At 40.2% G+C, this 21,748-nt stretch overlaps 2 protein-coding genes across 3 annotated transcripts in view; one reads left to right on the top strand and one right to left on the bottom strand.

Moving 5' to 3' along the window:
* Window positions 1-961: 961 nt before the first annotated feature.
* LOC306799907 (uncharacterized protein) lies at window positions 962-11,709 on the bottom strand (the record flags this gene model as incomplete). The annotated part of the gene is made up of 2 exons (XM_079301544.1): window positions 962-1,031; window positions 10,896-11,709. One exon carries the CDS (start codon window positions 11,707-11,709, stop codon window positions 10,993-10,995), a length of 717 nt encoding a protein of 238 aa, XP_079157670.1. The 3' UTR covers window positions 962-1,031; window positions 10,896-10,992.
* Window positions 11,077-21,748, top strand: part of ARFGEF1 (ARF guanine nucleotide exchange factor 1) — an 87,895-nt gene continuing 77,223 nt past the window's right edge. Inside the window, exon 1 of one of the 2 annotated variants that reach the window (XM_079301533.1) lies at window positions 11,077-12,086. In XM_079301533.1, coding sequence (XP_079157659.1) covers window positions 11,963-12,086 — 124 coding nt within the window. In that variant the 5' untranslated portion in view covers window positions 11,077-11,962. The remainder of the gene's footprint in view (window positions 12,087-21,748) is intronic. The other variant, XM_079301532.1, reaches the window with a different exon arrangement.

Genomic DNA, 21,748 nt, shown 5'->3' with positions numbered 1-21,748 from the left:
TTATGTCTCCAGCTGTACATGTAGATAAAGCCTAACACAGCCAAGACAGATTGGTAGCTACTGTGTGAGGAAGAAGAGCAGTGGATTCCATACAGAAGTATGGAATTTCCCTCTATGGAAAGCCTCTATTGAAAGCTTCCAATAAAATTCATAAAAATATTGATCCCACTGCATAGTAGACGTTCATTTCTTCTTCCACTTTTCTTGAAACACTCATAATGCCATGCAATGAGTTTTCTCAATTCTGCATTTCAGTGCACTTTCATAAGTACACAACTTTCCAAGAACAGATTGATACTATAGCTGAATAGGACAAAGTTGCAGCACAACCAATATACAGTATGAAATTAAAGATGTAATAAGTTCCAAGCAAAAAAGCAGCACTGCAACCCAGTAGATGGGACTTATACAGGAATGTTTCCAAGGAAGCCTTTCTTAGGCTTCCCTAAATCTCAACAATGTGTATCTATTTAAATCACACTTCATGCTGAAATTCACTGGAGAACAGAAGTCAAGGCTGCAAGGAATGTGAAAACTATTGGATATGTATCATTTTACTTGCCATTCAGTGAGGAAAATTATTTTAACACATCCAGAGTCAGTCTATCTACCTAACATATACCTATTTTTAAAAGCATCAATAAACAAACAATCCTTTAACTCTGCAGATTTTTTACACAAAAAAATATAACATATGAAAGCTCACACACTTAAATCATGAACTAACTCTGTACTTCACATTAGGTGTTCCCTGACAATTACATATATACACCACCATAAAAAGATCAAAACTTTTAACAGCACAGTCAGTTCTCTTCAGCATATTGACAATAACTGGCAATAATTCTACAGCCAAAAGCTTTACGACAGATTTCTGAGATAAGGCACGCTTGTACCTCCTGCTGGGTCATGGTAACAAAGGATACCAAAGAACAAACAAGTGTTAGAGTTATAAGCTTACCAATGCTGCCATTCACCTCCTGTTTTCCTGTATTCATTCTCTGGGGTGGCAGGCCTCAACTTTCACCTGTCTGGGAGAAAAATTTCATGGTCTTTCTGCTCTGAAGGTGGAATTTAACTCATCTGACTTCTGTGTCAAAGCTATTTATCTAAACTAAATCGACTTGGTTCCCTCTGTAGTTGGTAGAGAAAAATAAAGAATGTAATGGATGACAGGTCACATCTACTTTAGGCTTGGTGCCATCGGTACTGCATGAGTTACTCATTAGATGTCAGTATTTTTGCATAGCAAGAGTCATCTTATGAGTATTAAAAATAAACATTATTTATTTTAGCTATAAATATTTGTCTAACAGAAAATAATATCCACGTACTCAACAAACTGTCTATATGTATTTCTGTCATATAACTTTAACTCAGGCAGGCCCAATTTATTCACTCCAGCATCTTTCAGGTGCTATGGACCATGAATGCTTCTCTTTTTCTGTCTCTCATGTCTCTTTTAATCCCACCTGCTATTTTTGTTACTCTACATTCACATTTCATTTCTTGTCCTTTTATTTTGCTGGAGAGAGAGAGCCAAAAATGTAAGAGCCCCCATCAATAACAATTAGCCATCTAACAGTATCTAATGAGTCAGCTGCTTGGTGAATTCTTCTTCTTTTTTTCCTGGACAGATTTTTTAGAAGTCAAACAAACACTACAGAATATAAAAAAAACCCCAAAGACACATAGTGTATATTCATAGTACATGAATAATCAAGCAATGCAGAGTATTCAGATTCTATGATAAGGCAGTTCCAAATCTGTCACTGAAATAATAAATTCCAGGGTTGTTAAGACCTTGTGGGTTTTACCCCAGCAGCTGCCTGGTGACAGCTGAATCCATAGTAAACACCCCTGTAAACAGTCAGTCTGCTCTGTTAATTATTTCTTTTTCTGATATTTAAAGTGAGTTTGCTGAGTTTAAGGTGAAAATGTTCTTTTTATAAGAAGGTATAAGAACTCCATATTTGATGCAAATTATCAGTAATGGAGACTAGTAAACAAATATTCAAAGTAAGCTATAACCTCTTCAGCTTCCCACTGCAAAAACAATCTTTTTCTTGTAAAAGTCAATACCTTCATTAGAAAGAAAACTCACTCTGAGTTTTTTATGAGCAAGTAAAATAAAATTCAGTCACACATTGATGGTAAAACATTTATCAGAATTATATGTGTGAAATAAATACTTTCTAGCAAATGATGCAGTGAAAGCAACTTCAGAATTTATGTGCAGAACTAGTGACTACAGATTTTTCTATTCTGTGATTTTTTAAAAATTAGCATTTTTGCAATTATTGAAATAAAATTTATGTTTGCAAATGCACCAGACTCTTTTAATACTAAATTTCACAGAGTGACCACATTTACCAAATGTGCACCAATATGCAAAGCTTGCTATAAAACATTGCTGTTATCTCATGGATTTTTAAGCCAGATCACAGTCAGCTTCCATACAGAGCTCACACCTATTTCAAAGGACAGAACCTCATTCTTACACAGTATACCATGAACTTAAAGCAAATTTGCAGTTTAATCTTTCACCTTTGATACAGCACCACAGTAAAATGTGAAAATGGGAACTTAAACCTCCACAAACTTGGGGAAAATTCTGGTGGGATCTCATATTATGTGACATGAATACCTCTAATTGCTATTATAAAGTAATGCATGATTTACATATAATGCTCCTTTACATATTTCTCCATGAACTATTATGCCTTAGGATTAAGGCAGCTATCTTGATGGTGCCATACATACTGCTGCACCAAAAAAGACAGAAATTCCAGCTGCCCATGTTGAATGTTCTGGTTTCTAAGCGTCCACACCTGGACTGACCTTATGCTCAGAGAGCTCACTGCCAGCATCCTTCATTTAGAAAACTGCACCATATTGCATCCTTCTTAGATCTGCATTCATGCCATTTGTGCACATTAATGTCCTTATTATTATATCCTTCTGCACAATAATACATTATTTCTCTTCTAGAACAGGAAGCAAAAGAGAAGCAATGTGCAGACAAGAGTTTAAACCAGGAAAAGTTAAGGAAGGAGAAACTAATGAATAGAAGTGGTTTGTCAGGGGAGTATTTTAAGGATGACACCTGCAGCAATTTAGAGGCATGACCCCCATCCCATTTAGACCAAGTAGACCAATTCAAGCTCCATGCTATAACCTGCTAGTAAATAAATGTAGCTAAACTTTTATTGCTAAATGTATGTAGTCCCAAAACCAGCCAACAAAGTAAGTTTGGTGCAGGTATATATAAAACACTGTAAGGATTATAATTTATTTCTATTGTTATGTACCTATTACAAGGGCCCTGTAGAACTATCTGCTGCATGTCTCTCAAATTATGATAAATGAGATTTGTAGCAACCCAAAAATGTTTATTTGACTTTCTTAGCTACAAAAATTATGAACTGAACTTCAACCGTACCAGTGGCACAGCAAAATTGTCTAATAGCCACTGTCCATACTTCTGTATAGAAAGACTTAAAATTATAAAACAAAGAAACAGCACACAATATAAACCTCCAGATATCAAAACTTAACAAACACTCCAAGTCTGCCTGGATCAAAACCCAGACAGCAGCAGCTTTCAATGCCATGAAAAACCACCCACTGTACATGCTGTGAACCAATCACTTCAGTTTTTCATGATCCAGATTGCACATCAGCTGTGACATTTGACTTGAAACTATAAATACTATGGAAGTCTAATCAAAATTGTTGCAGGTGTTTCAAAATGTCTTGTAAAAATATTTAAGTACACACCTAGCAAACAGTTAACTGGCATATTAGAATGAATCACTGCAGTTATTCTTTAATGTCTTTCTTTTAGGCAAAAAACCAATAAGTATCCATAACTTCCTTTCAATTTTATCTTTCAAGTTATTCATATTAAAAAACTTTCATTCATGTAATGAAGACCACAATTTATAAAGTACATACTCAAACATCAGTTATTGCATTTTTGACAGGAAATGACCCACTGCAGTTGCTGGAGGAAACAATCAGGTAGATTCAAAGCTCATTTCATGGCTGAAATAGCTACTTTAAAAGTGGTTATTGCTTCAGCCTCATTGTTTCACACCTTAATTCACATGACTTTTATGACCTCTGTAAATGCTTCAACTTAGATATTACGATTTTAAAATACATGGAAACCATCCTTGTTACTCATTTGACTTACCCTGCCCAGAGATTAAGAGATATTTTTCTCCAGCCGAATTCCATTTAACTTTTCTCAGTCGATTTTCATTTTCAACTGTTCTTTCTAACTTCCATTTTCAACTTTTCTTTATTTATTGAAAGACTTCTGCATAAACTTTTGAAAATGTTCAAGTTCTAAAGTGCTACAGTGAAAATTCACCTCAGATCAAGGGGAAAAGAGGCATCAATATAAAAATTAGATTCAGACCAATGCTTCATGCATCCAATATTTAGGCTATTTAATCTGTAGGACAACTCAGCATGCTTTACACTGATTGTGTTACATCAGTCACAAAGACTTTCAGGAGACTGAAGATAGGATATAAAGGTGGAACAGATACAATTATCAGTAATTTTTTTACTTTTCTCGTTTGTCAGATTATTCCCATTTTTTGAACTTACACTGGAGATTAAGAATCTGGGACAAGCTATACACTATAGCAGTCCTTCCTATTACCAGTGTTTGGGGAGATAACTAATTAACCAGGCTCACCCACAGAGTAATCCAGGAAATCCATAATGATAGTGACAGCACCTCCCTGGAAAAAGGGCAATTATATTGTGGTTTCCTCCTCTTTAATAGTTCTCCTTAGAATCCAATAGTAGTTCCTTAACAATTTTATCTTCTGGAGTTGGCTGGGAGAAGCAATAAATCAGTGGATCTTACTGCTAGCTGTGCCATACATTCTCCAAATGTCTTCTTTTGCAGTGTAAATGTTCTCAGGAAATCGCCATGGTTTTATGTTCTTGGTATTTAGACAAATATTTGCCACCATGAAGGAGTCACTACACTGGCTTGAATTTACCTTTGCATTTGCATAGTCTCACACACGACAATAACTGTATAGTAAGTTCCTAGTTCAGGTTGCTTATGTGCTATTCATTAGGATGTTTCCCAAAAAGCACCCTCTTCTTCAACAATGTCCCAGAAAATCACCTTTTCAAACAGTTAGGGCTTGTAGATAGATAGTCAGACACTAAGTTTGAAAAACCATTGAAGAAACTTCTCAAAATCCTGTATGACCAATTTTTTAAAAATGCATTTCCTTCTGTCTGTAAGATAGATACTTATATTCCTCATTCACAGTATTAGGGAACAATATGCTGAGGTGCCATGGAAGCTAGGAATTGAATTATTCATCGGTTAGCAGGAGCAACATGCAGAAGAAAGAACAAGTAGAAAACTCCTATAGGTAGGCTAGAAGAAAATGTACTCCCACAGAAAAAGAACTAGAAAAAGTTACATATAGAAAATATTCTATCAAATGCACTGATATAACTTCCAGCACGTAAATTCAAGCTACAGCCAGGAGCCTTTGACATCTTCTCACAGTTTTCAGCCACAATTCAAAACTTTATTCCATCAACCACAAGAGGTGGGATTTTTTCTTCACTGCTCTCTGACATTTTCCTACATGTCACAAACTGACAAATGGAATGCTTTGCTAGGACTATGTTTCCTCACTTAAATGTAGTATCAGGAATGTATTTCAATACAGCAAGAGTCTGTAGTTTTTAGCTTTAAGGTGTGAATTTGTCACCTTGAAAGAGCCTCCTCACAGTGATGGATGTTTATTTCCTTACTGGTCACTCCAGGGTGCTGCATGCTTTTGTACTAATGTTTGGAACAAACTTACCTACTGGTGCATATTCCTTCTGCTGACAAACACTTGGTTTTTTTCTCATTCAGTGCAACAGTGGATATACTGCAACCTGTTAGAATACTCACTCTAGGAACAAGCTGAGCTCTAAAGCTCCAGAACTTCTGTAAAAAAAAAAAAAAAAAAAAAAAAGCCCAAAAAAACCTCCGAAAATATTAAAGTACATTTATGGTGAGTGTATCTCTTGCAGTTTGGTTGACAGACTGTGATTCTTTGCATAATGGATACACTGAACATTCTGGATTATGCTTCACCTATTTTTACAATGGTAGCAACCCTATGAGTACATAAAGGGACTGAGAGGAATGCTTGGTTTGTACCTCAGTATTACACAACCCAGCACCACCAGCAGACATGTTACAGCTTATGCACTCAGCAAGAATCTGGGAAACCTCTCCAACAAGGTGCCTGCAGTTGAGAACATAATCACAGCTTCTCTCCTGTTCCAGGTTCCATCTGTCAGATCCATCTGGACTCTGATCCATTACGCACTGATTATCTGCATCTGGTACATGAAAACAGGATGGGAACAGATGCAAAGTACTATACTGGAGCTAAAGAAAGTGACAAGTGAGCCACCATCACTAAAGGTTCATATGCAGTGGCAGCAATACACTAGTCCTCTCTATGGACCCATCCATCCTATACATAGGGTTACATACAGACACAGGGCTGAGTGCTCTCTTACACCATGGAAACAATCAAGAAAACTTACATTAAAAGTAGTAGTAGTTTAAACCATACTTTAAGTTGGCAGAAATCAATTAAAAAAAAAAAGGCCTGACCTCTTCTTACTTATTCTGTGTTCCTGTTCTTGTGTTATCTACTGCCCCAAGCTAACACAAACATCTGTGAGGTTGCCTTCTGAATTGGGATATGAAATATATCTGATTCAAAATAGTCTGTTCCTTGTCAGGTTAATTTCAATCTAATTAAATTCTGAATATAATTCAGCACATAATTCACCATACAGCAATGCGAATGCTTACACTGACAAAGGAAGTAAGAAACACATAGGTAGGAGCAGGAAGGATTGCATCTTCTAGTAGTAGTTCTGTCATATTCTACTTTAAAGTGATCACAGTCTAATTATCACTATGCTGTTTCAAAGCTCATCAAGATGATTTAAGAAGACAGTCACAGCCACCATGAGCAACAGTCCTCCTCATCACCCACATTCCCCACTCCCTTTCTTGTGTAAGATTTACATAATATGCAGGTAAATCTGATCAATTCACTGATCCCACAGAAAACTAACTTTCTTATAAAACTGATTTTTGGCTGAACCAACTGATGGCACAGTTGCACAGCTGGACCAATACAAGAAAGTGGATGGAGCACACACAGGTGAAACAGTTCCCTTTGAACTGAAATCATCAGCTTTTTCTAAACATGAAACGGCTCTTTTACTACTCCCTTTTACTGCTCATCTGACTTTTAAGCAAAGCTTCTAGTCCTAGCTTATCAGCATTTTCAAACAAGCACTACATACAATTGTGGTACATAAATCCAGCAGAAGCAAGTGCTAATTGTTCCCTCTCACATGGAAAGTTCTCTACAGTTTTTTACTAAGCAAGTATCTAACACTCACTCAATACAGTTTAAATATATGAAACAATATAAATAGGTTCTGGGATATTCTAGTTAACTGCTAAATAAAAATATATGAGAGAGTGTTTCTCAAATACACTTTTTTCTCTTGTGCTGCTCTATGCTTAAATGTTAAGGCCCCAAGAAAGCAGTGATAGTTTTGTGCTTTAGTGCATACATACTACATGCACTTTTAGGCTAGACAGAAAACATTTCCCAGGTTTGACTGGACAACTATAATATCTTATGTTGTCAGCAGGCTTAGCATTTGTGAGCAGAAAAACCAAGTAACAGTCCTTTTCCACATCTTCAGGATTTCAACAAGAAATAGCAATCTCTACAGCTATGAGGATTACAATTCTTCTTGTTCTTCTACAATTCTTCTTCTGGTCAGACATTTACTAGCAAAACAAATTACTAGTAAAGCAAACATCTGCATGCTGAAACCAAAACAATTCAGGCATTAGAATCACTGTATACAACAAACATTTTGGATTTCTTAGCAAGGCACTGCTGTCGTATGGCACAATCTGTAGTGGGCCCAGTCCTGTTTAATAACTTTATCCACAATCTGGACAGGGCGATTTTGTGCATCCTCAGTCACTTTGCAGATGACACTGAGCTGGGTGGAAGTGTTGATCACCTGGAGGGAAGGAAGGCTCTGCAGCTCTGGACAAGCTGAATCGATGGGCCAAGGTGAGCTGTATGAGGTTTAACAAGGCAATAGCCAATTGCCAGGTCCTGCCCTTGGCTTACAACAATCCCATGCACTGCTACAGTTTTGGGGAAGAATGGCTGGAAAGATGCCCATTGGAAAAGGACCTGGGGGAGCTGATCAACAGCAGCTGAACTCGAGCCAGTGTCTGCCTGGGTGTCCGAGCAGCTGAGACAGCTGGGATTGTTCAACCTGGAGAAAAGGAGGCTCAGCAAGGCCCTTATCACTCTCTACAACTACCTGAAAAGAAGTTGTAACCAGGCGGGTGTCAGCCTTTTCTCCCAAGCAACAAGTGATAGGAAAAGAGAAAATAGCCTCAAGTTTCTCCAAGGGAGGTTTAGATTGGGTATTAATAAAAATTTCTTCACCAAAAGGGTTGCCAAGCTTTGGAATAGGCTGCCCAGGAAAGTGATTAAGGACACTGGGCACTTAAGGACATGGTTTAATGGTGGACCTGGCAGTGCTGGCTTTACAGTTAGGTTCCATGACCTTAAAGGTCTTTCCCAACCTAAATGATTCAGTTAGCAATCCATACAAGACAAATATTCTAAACCTTCACCTTTTCATTCTTATGAGTTTTCTTATTCTCCTTTCACTAGAGATACACCACTAGCTTTTAAAGTAATCAGGAAAGAGTTAACATGTTCCTGTAGTCTCTGAAACAAAATCTTCCCTCAAAATGCCTCCTCGAAGTCCATAACTTTTTTTATAATTGACCAAACAATATTTTAGTAGCTGGCTCACCTGGTAAATAAAGCTGTTGTAACAACTGACTTTATTCAAAGCACTGGGACCCAGCACACAAGCTGATCACCATTCATATCTTGTCCCTAATGACAAGAGGGCCCGGGACTTTTTCTCTCCAATATATATATAATAGTTCTCCTGGGATTTTCATCCTTATTGACTCCACTTTGGGAAGGAAACTGAATGTTAACCTACTGGTTATTTACAATAAGATCTCCCTGTGCAACTTCAGAAGCAAGATCTTCAGTGCAGACTGCACTGTTGCAGAGTTTAGGTATTGCTTGCCTTGTGACTAGAATGTAGATGTAGATTATCAGCTGTGCCAAGATACAAATTGAGTCAACAGAGAAGCAGTTGTTTGAAACTGAGAACAGAATTAGAATTAGAAGATTCAAACCACATTAAAAAATACCCAAACTAAAACAAGCATTCATATTAGAGTAGAAAGGAAAGATTTGAAACTGAGTCTCTTTTTGACAGGTCTTTATCTCCAGATGCTTCAGCAGTAATTCTAAACACTCAACTAAAATACATTGTACATGTAAAATTATCTTGTGTACAGAATACGAAAATAGACATTAATATGAACAAAACAGATAACTGCAGTGTTCAGTGCTCTTTACGTGCAGATACCCTTTTTCTTCATATTGCAAGTCTATTTCAGCTAAATGGACTGTGAAAATCAATAGCAAACTCCATTTGCTAAATAACAGTTGTAAGCTCTGACTTGGCTAAGGGAATTTGGACTTAAATGATTTGTGCAAACCTACCAGAAGAACTTCATGGAAATTCTTAATTTTTGCCATGTGGTCACTGGCAGGCAGCTTTGAAAGACCAAAGCAATTTTAAAATTTTTGAACTTGTACCTGTATGCATTTAAAAAAAAGTAGATTTAGCCAAGAGGCAAACAGCTTTCCCTAAATAAATTGCTAGAAATAATTCAAGTATGCTTAGCAATTTTACTGCTGAAGACAGTCTTTTGAAAAAATCAGCACAATCTGAACACATTTTTTTCAGGAATCAATGTGCTTGGTGATATGACTTCTAACTCTCTTCACAAAGCTGTCATAATGCTGAAATCAGATGCACCCTCTTCTGTATTGTGTATCAGGTGGGTGGCAAAATAACCAGTGATCAGAAAAAGCTGCTGTAACAAATTTCAGCAGAACAAGTATTTTGCTCTAACAGTTAGGCCTTGCATTTACCTCTAGCTTTAGCAGAATTCCCTGTCCAGTGTGTTCCTTAAAAAGTCATATAGAGATCCTGTAAGGCAACAAGTCACTTATGCACACATAATTTCTCATTTGGGAAATTGGGTTAAGCAAGACTGGGCAGCATTAACTGCCTCTTCACTGGGCTGAGATCACTGTACCTTTACTAATGCAGCTACAATGGCTCTGTTGTAGATAACAGAACAGGTGTTCAAATAAACACTTTACAAGGCCTCAGCATGACAGCCTGGACAAACTCTCTCAAAAGCTCCATGAGGAAGGTGTTGGGATGAACTTCCAAAGCTTGTGGTCCTGACTGATACAGCAGGACCACAGGAATAGACTGGGAAGGTTTGCTGAATGCTCCATGAGGAAGACATCAGGATTAACTTCTGAAGGTTGTGTTCTTGATACATCAGAACCACTGGAACAGAGAACAGACTGAAAAGGCTTGCTGGGGATAATCTCTTTCTGGTGTGCTGGTCGGTCCTCAGATATCAGAGATGCCTCAGGTTTCCACAACCATCCCTTGCTTTCTACACACAGATGCTGTAGCCTTGTCCCATTCTGCTTGAAAGGTACATCTAGAACTTTTGCTCTTTCATTTCCAGATTAATTTCTAAGATTTTATTTTTGTATCAGGTAAAAATTTTCTAAACCAGACCTGTCTTCAGTTAACGCCAAATTCGACTTCTAAATATTGGTGTACAGGTACTCCTGAGTGCAAAAGCTGGCCCTGTAAAAGCAGGTTACCAGTTAGGCAGGCACCTGAGCTTTCTATTATTTTTTCAATGCTCTATACTCCTAGTGCACGTGCAGTGGGAAGAAACGCGGGACGACAACGCTTTAGTCAAAGGACGCAGGCGACAGAGGAAGGGCCGCGCACGAACCCGCAGCTGCGGCGCTGCTCCGCGCCCGAGGGGAGGCGCGGGCAGGGAGCGGCTGAGGGAGCGCCCGGGGAGCCCGGACACCTCCCGAGCCCCAGCGCGCCGCTCCCGCCCTTTCTCCCTCCCGCGGTGCCGCGGGTGCTCTGCTCGCTGCCCCGTGAGCCGCAACTCCGGGCGTTTCTCGTCAGGGAAGGCGGCGCCGTGGAAGGAGGGCAGCTCCTGCACCAGGGAGGCCCCTCGCCCCAGCCCGGCGAAGCCCGCCCTTCAGGGGCAGGTGGCGCATCCCGGGGGAGCCTTCTTCCTCCGTCTCCTCCTCCACCTCCCAGCGCCGGTGGCCCGGAAGGGAAGCCCTGCCCCTCCTCCTTATCCAGCTCCCAGGTGGCAACGGCCATCGCCGTGCCTCCCTCTTCGCTGCCTCCCGCGGCTCCGCTCCACCTGTAGCGCGGTCGCGGGGCGGGCAGAAGGCGAGTGCCCCCCGCCCTCCAGCTTCCCTCCGCCCGCCCTGCCTCCCGGGACACGGCCGCCGCTTCCTCCCGCTCCGGCTGCGGCCCTGACGTCGCTTCCTTCCAACATGGCGAGGGCAGGTTGTTGCTGCGGCCGCCGCCGCCGGTGCTGATGGAGGCGGGCGCGGGCCGGGGGCGGCTCGGGGACTGACGGGCGCCGTCCGCGCACACACGCATCGGGGGCGGGAGGAGAAGGGAGGAGAAGGCTCCGTCTTCCCTCAAACGCGGGGGTTGGCTGTCGGCGCCTCTCGGGCCCACCCCAGCCTCCCCCAGGGGAGCCGCCGAGCGGGTGTCGGGACGCCCTGCGAGGGAGCCCTTCCCCCGCGGCCGCCGCGGGCCCTGGCAGCGCTCCCGGTGGGAGAGGCCGGTGCCCCGCTCTCACTTCCCCGCTCCACCCTCCTCCTCCTCCTCTCACGGTTTGATCGCGCCCATGTATGAAGGGAAGAAGACGAAAAACATGTTTCTGACCCGGGCCCTGGAGAAGATCCTGGCCGACAAGGAGGTGAAGAAGGCGCATCACTCCCAGCTGCGCAAAGCCTGCGAGGTGGCACTAGGTGAGGCGCAGCCCGGGCGGGCAGGGAAGGGGCGGCCAGAGGTCGGGGTGCGCTTCGGAGCCCGCTTTGCTTGTGAGTGTTTTTGTTGCGGGGGGGCTGTGGGGCTTCTGGGGCAATGAGGCAGAGGGGCTGCCCGGCAGGGAAGGGCCGGGGGCGGTGGGGCTGCGGGCTGAGCCGTGGCACGGGTCTGGGTCGTGGGCACAGCCCCCCAGGTGTGGGCGCTCTGGGCTGCGGGCGAGCATCGCCCCTCGCCGGGAGCGGCCCCGTGCTGACAGCAGCGGCGAGGGCGCTGCGGCGCCCGCCGGGCTCTCCTCCTCCTCCTTCCCTCCTCCTCCTCCTCCTCCCCGCTCGCAGGATGAATAGGCAGACACGGAGCTGAGCTGACCTGGAAGCAGACGGCCGGCGGGGAGGGAGCAGGTGACAGGCAGGGGTGAGGGAGGAGGGACGGGTGAGGAAGAGGGGGTGGCGGAGAGCGAGAGACAATGACACCAGGCCATGTCTGGAGCTGGTGGCAGTTCGGAGCCGGAAGGAGGGCTGCAGAGGGAGAGGATGGTCCGGGCGATGTGCGAGACAGAGCCTTAGGCGAGTCGTTCCTGTTGGAGAAACAGCTGATGGGGAAGAGAGTTTCCTTCATGCACGGCAGAATGGCAGAGTTGGAGCGGCCACCAATGATAGCAGAATCACAGAGCTGTTAGGGCTGGAAGGGGCCTCTGGAGATCATCTAGTCCAGCCCCCATGTTGTTGGATTCCCAAGATGTGGGAATCTTTTGCCTGCTTCGGGCCGAAGGAGGGGTGTTGGGTTTGTAGTGCAGCTGTGTCAGCGCCACCTCGTCTGGAAGCGTGAGGGAAGTACCGGTGCTGGGTAGTACAAAGCACATGTGGGCATCCAATTACAGACAGCTTAAAAGGACAACGTGGGCTTCACGATTCTGACATGAGTAGTACAGGCGGGGCTTGAACCTGTGTGGCAAAATACTGACATATTTACTGAACCTGCTTCATTTAAGTAATACGTAAATGGATTATGTCCTTCCCTTTCTAGTGTAATTGTTCCTGTTTTGGAGATAATTATATTGATTTTGTACAGTAATAATGTCTGTTTAAATGGATTTGTTTGAAGAGATAACATTAAATTGAAACTTGCTTATTCTAAAAATGAGTATAAGTAATTTGAAGTTGTTCTTTTGTCATTCTGTTAATTCGTATGTTAGTGCTTGCATTTTTTTTAAACAGTCCTTTTCTTCATTTCTTTGTCTGTGAAAGATCCTGACAAAGGGAGGGGCAGAAATAACCTTTCTTCAGCTATTTATTTCTTCTTAATTAAAATCGATGAGACACAGATTTTTTTTTTTTCTTACGTTCTTCATATATCACTAGAGTGATATATAGATATATAACAATAATCTTATTGTTTGTACAGATGAGATTAAATTCATTACCCTTTGGCCATTCTGTTGACTTTAGACTGTGCATTCAAGTTAGAAATAAAACAGAGAAACGTGTTTTTATTGTTAAACTGAATTTCTATCCTGTCTGTATGTCATCCATAGAATTAGACACTGGTATCAATCCTGTGTTTCTGCTGTACTTTATTTCAGTATCTTAAGTGTCATCCAGATCCCTCCAAGCATGGCTTCATTGTGTACTGCAGATTATAAAGCAAGCTCTCTAGACCGTACAGTCTGCCTCTTGTGTCATGTAAACTGATTTATGTGAGGAGACCCTCAAGGACACACCCCAGTGGTTTCTATCCTACAGCTTCATTGAATCCTTCTGTGGATCTGATTGGGGCTTAAATGGGAAAACAATGTGATGTGTGTATAAAAAAAATTAAGGCAGGAAAGAAGAATGCAAGGTTGTGTGTACTACCTTATGTATATACAGGGGCTTCATGAACTTGAAAAATATCAGATATGAGGTTTACTATAGAGGCTTATTTAATTTTTTTTGTTGTGGTTACAGCACAGCAAAATACAGCTGGTGATTATAAATTTAGCAATTTAGCATGATCCATTGTCTGTTTTTTGTGCATGATCAGAAGTGGCAATATGTAACTCGTGTGTAGAGTAGTGCTCATGTCTGTCTATAAGGAAATTTTTGGAGAAAAGTACCTATCATCCATATTTCACATACAGTACAATTGGCTGTTAAAGCTGAGCTATGATTTTTGTAGCTGTATTTGAAATAGGATGCTTATGTTGTGCTCTGTCCATTTAGCTCCTCATCTGTTGCAACTACTCTTCTGCTCGCTGCTTCTTTGCCGTGTTAAGCAAGGGGTATGGACTTATTACTCCTGAGGAATTGCTTTGTTTTGAAGAGCAGCAACATTAATGATAAAAAATGAGTAAAATTATAATTTAGAGTTGAATTTAATTTGGTGCTAAGTCTGGCAAAATCTAACCTTACAGTTGGATTGTATTTTTTAAAATGGTAGTTAAATAAAAAGTAGCTTTTAAAAATCATGGCAGTGTTTCTATGTCTCCCAAGTCAACATTTTTTTTCAGTCTGAATAGAATATTTAATTGTTTAGTCTTCACTGAAGTTATCTATGTGCTCCATTTTCAACTGCATGACTGTAGTAAAATGTTGCTTTTTATTTACTACTAATAATAGGTCAGATAGTCTGACTGCTAGTTGTTACTAATTCAGGCTTTTTTTGTTTGTTTCATTCTCCAAAGCCACTGTTTACATTGTTTTATATGGTTTGTATAAAATGATCCACTATTGAAGTGTTTGATAAACAAGCAATGATCAGAAATACAGTATCCCTGAACAGCAGGCTAACTAATAGTAGCTCTGCTCTTTATGTTGAATTTAAAGAGCAGTATTTTGAAAATCTACATTTTCTTTGTAATTTTTAATCCCCATATATTTTCTTATAAATCTGTTGCATTCCATACATCACCTATTTTAAATTTGTGTATCTTTAGTGCAACCTGAGTTTTAGATGTTCTTTGGCTTTTTAACAGGGGTAAAATTAAGCCTGATACTGGTAGTGTCCCATATTTGATGATTCACCAGTTTGTATCTGGGTTTATACAGAACAGTTGAGTTTAATGTTGTCCTTTCTGAGAGGTTTTCTCTCTATTTGGAAAACATAAGATTTCTTTATGAAAGAAATGAAGTACAGCTAAATTAGAATTTTGTATTGTTTACTTTTGTAGCAACAACTCTCAATATGTGTAAGGAATGAGTTTATCCTTGAAATTGTCCACTTGCAGAAAGCATCACGCAGCAAGCTGTCAGAAGGATTAGATTTAGAAGTTCCTTTTCCAGTGAGTTACCTCCACTGCTGTTTCTGTATTGCTTTTCAGACATGCTACAGTCTTACTGTAAATATACTCTGTTTGCATAAACAATGAAAGGTCTTGGGGAAAAAAATCCTCATCTGAACATAAAGTTGTTAATAGACTGAACAAAAGTTGTTAGTGCTTTGTGTCAAAGTCTGGAGCATGGATTTGTCTCTCAGAAAAGGTAGTTTTGGAGCACTAAGCTGGGCAAACCAGAATGCCCTGCTTGTATAAAATGTGCTAATTCAACTGCAAATCAGGAGGACACAACTCTTCCATAAAACTCCAAACCATAAGCAATATGAAATTATATGGATGTGCCCTAGTACATACATTTAAAGAAAAGCGTGCATGTGTTGCCTGGAGTTCTGGAACTACCAACTGAAAAGGGCCAACAGTTAGTTTTAAAAGGTTCTTTAGTGTTTCTTGTATTGTTTATTTTAGTCTATCATGCAAGAGTCCTGCTGGGTGATGTAGGTCTCATGCAGTGTGAAAGTATCATCTCTGTTCAGTTTGTACTGTCTTTACCTATACATGTAGGATGATGGGCTATAATTAAGCACTTCGTTTCTCTGAAAACAGGCAATGCTTGGAGTAGAACTAACCCAGAGGTGTGAAGGTTCAGCTATGTCCTTACCTTACCACATCTGCAAATGGCATCTCACCTACTTAGATTTTTCTGTCTCCCTTTTTACCTTTCCTAGTTTCATCTTGTGTCCTTTGCATATACAAGCAATCATGATACATGAAAATGAATGTGGTTAACAGATATTTAATACAGAAATATATATATGTGTTGGAAACTCAGAGTGCATTGGAAGATACCTTCCTACACTATAATGAATGGTTAAAAACACATTTTGAAGACCATTGTTGTGTTACTACTGAAGTTAATTTTACTGGTGAAGTTGTGGATGAGCTAAATTCCTGTTTGTGTTTTGGATAGTGCTGGTAGTGGTAGGCTGCCTTCTATTTTTTCCTGAAAACTAGTTGTCCTTTTTTAGAAACTAGAGGTCAGAATTTTTTGAGTCTTTTCTGTGCTGGATACAAAGAGATTGGTGTTGCAATATTGTGTGTTGCCTTCATGTGCTATAGATATTTATTTTAACAATATACAAGTCATTATTGTTCATAATTTTTTTTCTGGTTGTAGTTGTCCTTCTGAAACATTTATTTTTAACCAAGGAGGATAAATGGAGATTTCATGCTAGTAAAAAACAAGATGTGTGTATCTTTAAAAAAAAAAAAAAAAAAAAAACAAACCAAAACTCGTGAAAATTGTAGCTGCTTTTGCTTGCTTTACTGAGCTTGGTGTTTAACAAGCAGGCTTTCAGTGTGGTTAAAATCTCATCTACTTTTGTGAAGATTTAAAGCTTGGCTTGGTAACAGTAAGGTTTGATTGGCCCTATAAACTGTTTTCCAGGTTGCCTTCAGCATTTGATATGTAAGATGCTATTTATGTAGAATTTATGGGGCTAATTTAAGGAAAGTTGTGTGTGTTTAGATACCTTTTTTCCAAATGTAATCAGATCTTGGCTGTGCAGAAAGACAGTGCTGATGAGATTTAATCTCTTTTGAGAAAGGGGGTGGTTAGCAGGGTATATGTAAAAACACTTTTCTAGGAAACAGTGGATTGTATCTAGGTCAGAAAAATGTTAATGATAAATGAATATCAAATACTTGGGTTTTGTCTTGGAAGTTGAAAATTGTATTTCTTTTAGGTAACTTTGACTTTATCCTGAAATATGTGTTAGGTTAAAGGCTTTAATATTTTGAAAGTTTGAACATTGGTTTTCATGATCTTTTAAAATTTAATCTTGAAAGACTTCAACATATCTTTGTGACACAGGACAGCTTTTAAATACCTGTGTTTTGCTGCATATTTTAGAACCTTAATTAGAAATTTGAAGCTTAAAATGAGAAGTTGTTGCCTTGTGACCAGACTATATCTGTTTCTTGTGAGAACTATCTTTACTGTCTTATGGGGCTTTGGTCTAGTTTGTTTTTCTTCCTGTACTCTTTTCCAGTGTATAACTGCTGTGATTACAATCTTTTCCTTTTTTCTCTTGATTCTTGCTTCAAGCTAACAACTGTGTCATTCATTCAGGATGATGGCTGTGTCTGTTCTTACATGTCTTCTTCATATACAAATGAAAAAAATTAGCTCCACTGTTGACATCAGTTGTACATTCCAGATTTTTTCTAGAATCCTTCAGAGAGAAGTCAGTATTGAGATAGTATTTTGATTTGATTTTCTAAACATGTGAACTTGTGCAGTTGTCAAGAAGGATTTTGGTGTTTATGGGTGTTTTTAAAAAGGGAAGCATCAACCATTGGTACTCTGGTCAGTCTCTCTTGTTCTTGCCAAACATTCTAGGTGAAATCATGGACTTGATAAGTAAGGCTTGTCTTTTTGGGGGGTACCTAGGTGTCCATTTTGGGGTTTTTATTGGTGTTGATACTTTTATCAGGTTGCTGATTAGTTTGTACTTTAAATGTATGATGCCAGGAGCTCGGGAAGCAAGACCTGCAAACTTGCCCATGACTCTTACTCTGTTGTGCAGCAATCAGTGGTAGATCAGTGACTTCAGTAGGCAAGGGAAAAGAGTTTTGGGTTTTCTATATCCAGCTGGAAAGCTTTCCCATGTGATGTGGAAATTGGTGGTTTGCAGGGAGAAAATACTCTGGCCTGTGAAAGACAGCTACTGTCAGTGGAGGTTTGTAGACTGGAGGGACTTGGGAAACAGCTCTGCAGATTTCAAGGAAGGAGGGAGGTATGGAAATACAGCTGAGTAAGAAGATTGATAATTATTATCTGTAAAGTAGGCAGACCTTTATTATATGTGTTTAAAAGACATAAATAATGTATGGTAAGTGTGCTAGTCAGATGCATACAGACCAAGAAGTATTCTGTGCATAGTTCACAGCCTGTAGTTCTTTCTCGTAAGTAAGTAGTAGAAGAAACTATGGGTTATATCTAGGCAAAACAGAACTGTAAGAAAAATCACACATAGTGGTCTCCAAACAATCAGGGAATGACGTTCATTTTATTCTTTCATTTTCCATTTTCTCGTTCCCTCGTTCCTTCTATTCTTTCATTTTCCACTTTCTCCTTCCCTCGTTCATTTTATTCTTTCATTTTCTACTTTCTCGTTCCCTCGTTCCTTCTATTCTTTCATTTTACATTTTCTCGTTCCCTCGTTCCTTCTATTCTTTCATTTTCCACTTTCTCGTTCCCTTGTTCATTCTACTCTTTCATTGCCTACTTTCTCATTCCCTCGTTCATTCTTTTCTTTCATTTTCCATTTTGTCGTTCCCTCGTTCATTTTATTCTTTCATTTTCCATTTTGTCGTTCCCTCATTCCTTCTATTCTTTCATTTTCCATTTTGTCGTTCCCTAGTTCCTTCTATTCTTTCATTTTCCATTTTCTCATTCCCTCATTTTTTCTATTCTTTCATTTCCTGCTTTCTCGTTCCCTCGTTCCTTCTATTCTTTCATTTCCTGCTTTCTCGTTCCCTCGCTCCTTCTATTCTTTCATTGCCTACTTTTTCGTTCCCTCGATCAGTCTTTTCTTTCATTTTCCACATTCTCGTTCCCTCACTCCTTCCATTCTTTCATTTTCCATTTTCTCGTTCCCTCGTTCCTTTTATTCTTTCATTTTCCATTTTCACGTTCCCTCGTTCCTTCCATTCTTTCATTTTCCATTTTCTCGTTACCTTGTTCATTCTATTCTTTCATTTTCGATTTTCTCGTTCCCTCGTTCCTTCTATTCTTTCATTTTCCACTTTCTCATTCACACATTCATTCTATTCTTTTCTTGCCAACTTTCCCGTTTTCTCATTCCTTCTATTCTTTCATTTTCCATTTTCTCGTTCACTCTTTCCTTCTATTCTTTCATTGCCTACTTTCTCGTTCTCTCGTTAATTCTATCGTTTCTTTGCCTACTTTCTCGTTCCCTCGATCAGTCTTTTCTTTCATTTTCCACATTCTCGTTCCCTCACTCCTTCCATTCTTTCATTTTCCATTTTCTCCTTCCCTCGTTCATTCTATTCTTTCATTGCCTACTTTCTCGTTCCCTCATTCATTCTATTCTTTCATTGCCTACTTTCTCGTTCCCTCGTTCATTCTATTCTTTCGTTTTCCATTTTCTTCCCTCGTTCATTCTATTCTTTCATTTTCCACTTTCTCATTCCCTCGTTCATTCTATTCTTTTCTTCCCTACTTTCTCGTTTCCTCGTTCCTTCTATTCTTTCATTTTCCATTTTCTCGTTTCCTCATTCCTTCTATTCTTTCATTGCCTACTTTCTCTTTCTCTCCTTCATTCTATTCTTTCATTGCCTACTTTCTTTTTCCCTCATTCAGTCTTTTCTTTCATTTTCCACTTTCTCGTTCCCTCGTTCCTTCTATTCTTTCATTTTCCATTTTTTCGTTCCCTCCCTCCTTCTATTCTTTCATTTTACGTTTTCTCGTTCCCTCGTTCCTTCTATTCTTTCATTGCCTACTTTCTCGTTCCCTCGTTCATTCTATTCTTTTATTTTCCATTTTCTCGTTCCCTCGTTCATTCTTTTCTTTCATTGCCTACTTTCTCGTTCCCTCATTCAGTCTTTTCTTTCATTTTCCACTTTATCGTTCCCTCGTTCCTTCTATTCTTTCATTTTCCATTTTCTCATTCCCTCGTTCATTCTATTCTTTCATTTTCGATTTTCTCGTTCCCTCGTTCATTCTATTCTTTCATTACTGTCCTGGTTTGAAAGGACAGGTGTCTGCCAGTAGGGGCAGAAGTTTCCCTTTTTGGAATAGAGACTTTGGTTCCACTCCCCTCCCCCAAGTATTACGATTGTTTGAATCCAGCACTCTGAGGCAGAGATAAGGGGGGGTGGGAATAACAGCTCTTTTACTAATATATCTAACTATACAAACAGAAAACAATAACAGTTAAAATTGCTAACAGAACGAAATAGATAACTCGGTGTCAGTCCCTTTAGATGCAAGCACGCTGTTTCTGTGCTTAGTCCACAGCCCGGATGTGCCAATGGCAGACGGGAACGAAGGCAGGAGGGAGGGGGGAGGGGCAGCAGCGGCCACGCCGGTCTCGGGCGGCAACGGGCTCACCCTCACCGAGGGCGGCGGCTCCTCGCTCACCGTGTGTGTCCGGGTGATCAGCTGTGTCCGCAGAGGCAGGAGGCTGGAAACGGGGCAGATGCAGGGCAGGTGATCGCAGAGGGTCTGGCTCTGCTGTGCTCGGCCGCGTGGCTGAACAGTCCCAGGCGTCCTCCTGCCAGCTCGCCGGAAACGCGAGTGCCCTCCCGGAAGCCTCAGAGGCCCCTCTGGGGCCGTCCCCACCCACCCCCTTTGTCTGGGCTCATCAGATATCCTGGGTGTAACCCGGCCAGCTCCATTGGCATAATAATGGGAAAAATTCTTTCAATTTACACAGTAACAGAAAAGCACGCAACCCCCAACAATTACCTACGTTCTCGTTCCCTCGTTCATTTTATTCTTTCATTTTCCATTTTCTCGTTTGTTGTTCCTTCTATTCTTGCATTTTCCATTTTCTCGTTCCCTCGCTCCTTCTATTCTTTCATTTTCCATTTTCTCATTCCCTCGTTCATTCTATTCTTTCATTTTCTATTTTCTCGTTCCCTCGTTCCTTCTATTCTTTCATTTTCCGTTTTCTCGTTCCCTCGCTCCTTCTATTCTTTCATTTTCCATTCTCTCGTTCCCTCGTTCATTCTATTCTTTCATTTTCCACTTTCTCGTTCCCTCGTTCATTCTATTCTTTCATTTTCGATTTTCTCGTTCCCTCATTCATTCTATTCTTTCATTTTCGATTTTCTCGTTCCCTCGTTCATTTTATTCTTTCATTTTCCATTTTCTTGTTCCCTCGTTCCTTCTATTCTTGCATTTTCAATTTTCTCGTTCCCTCGCTCATTCTATTCTTTCATTTTGCATTTTCTCATTCCCTCGTTCATTCTATTCTTTCATTTTCTATTTCCTCGATCCCTCATTCCTTCTGTTCTTTCATTTTCCATTTTCTGGTTCCCTCGTTCATTCTATTCTTTCATTTTCCGTTTTCTCGTTCCCTCGTTCCTTCTATTCTTTCATTTTCCATTTTCTCGTTCCCTCATTCATTCTATTCTTTCATTTTCCATTTCCTCGTTCCCTCGTTCATTCTTTTCTTTCATTTTCCACTTTCTCGTTCCCTCGTTCATTCTATTCTTTCATTGCCTACTTTCTCGTTCCCATATTCATCTTATTCTTTCATTTTCCATTTTCTCATTCCCTTGCTTATTCTATTCTTTCATTTTTCACTTTCTCATTCCCTCGTTCATTCTATTCTTTTCTTGCCTACTTTCCCGTTCCCTCGTTCC

The sequence above is a fragment of the Erithacus rubecula genome (assembly GCF_903797595.1).
Source record: "Erithacus rubecula genome assembly, chromosome: 3".
Classification (NCBI taxonomy): Eukaryota; Metazoa; Chordata; class Aves; order Passeriformes; family Muscicapidae; genus Erithacus; species Erithacus rubecula.
The sequence above is the reverse complement of the archived record's forward strand: the minus strand, read 5'-3'. Positions and strand labels throughout refer to the sequence as shown.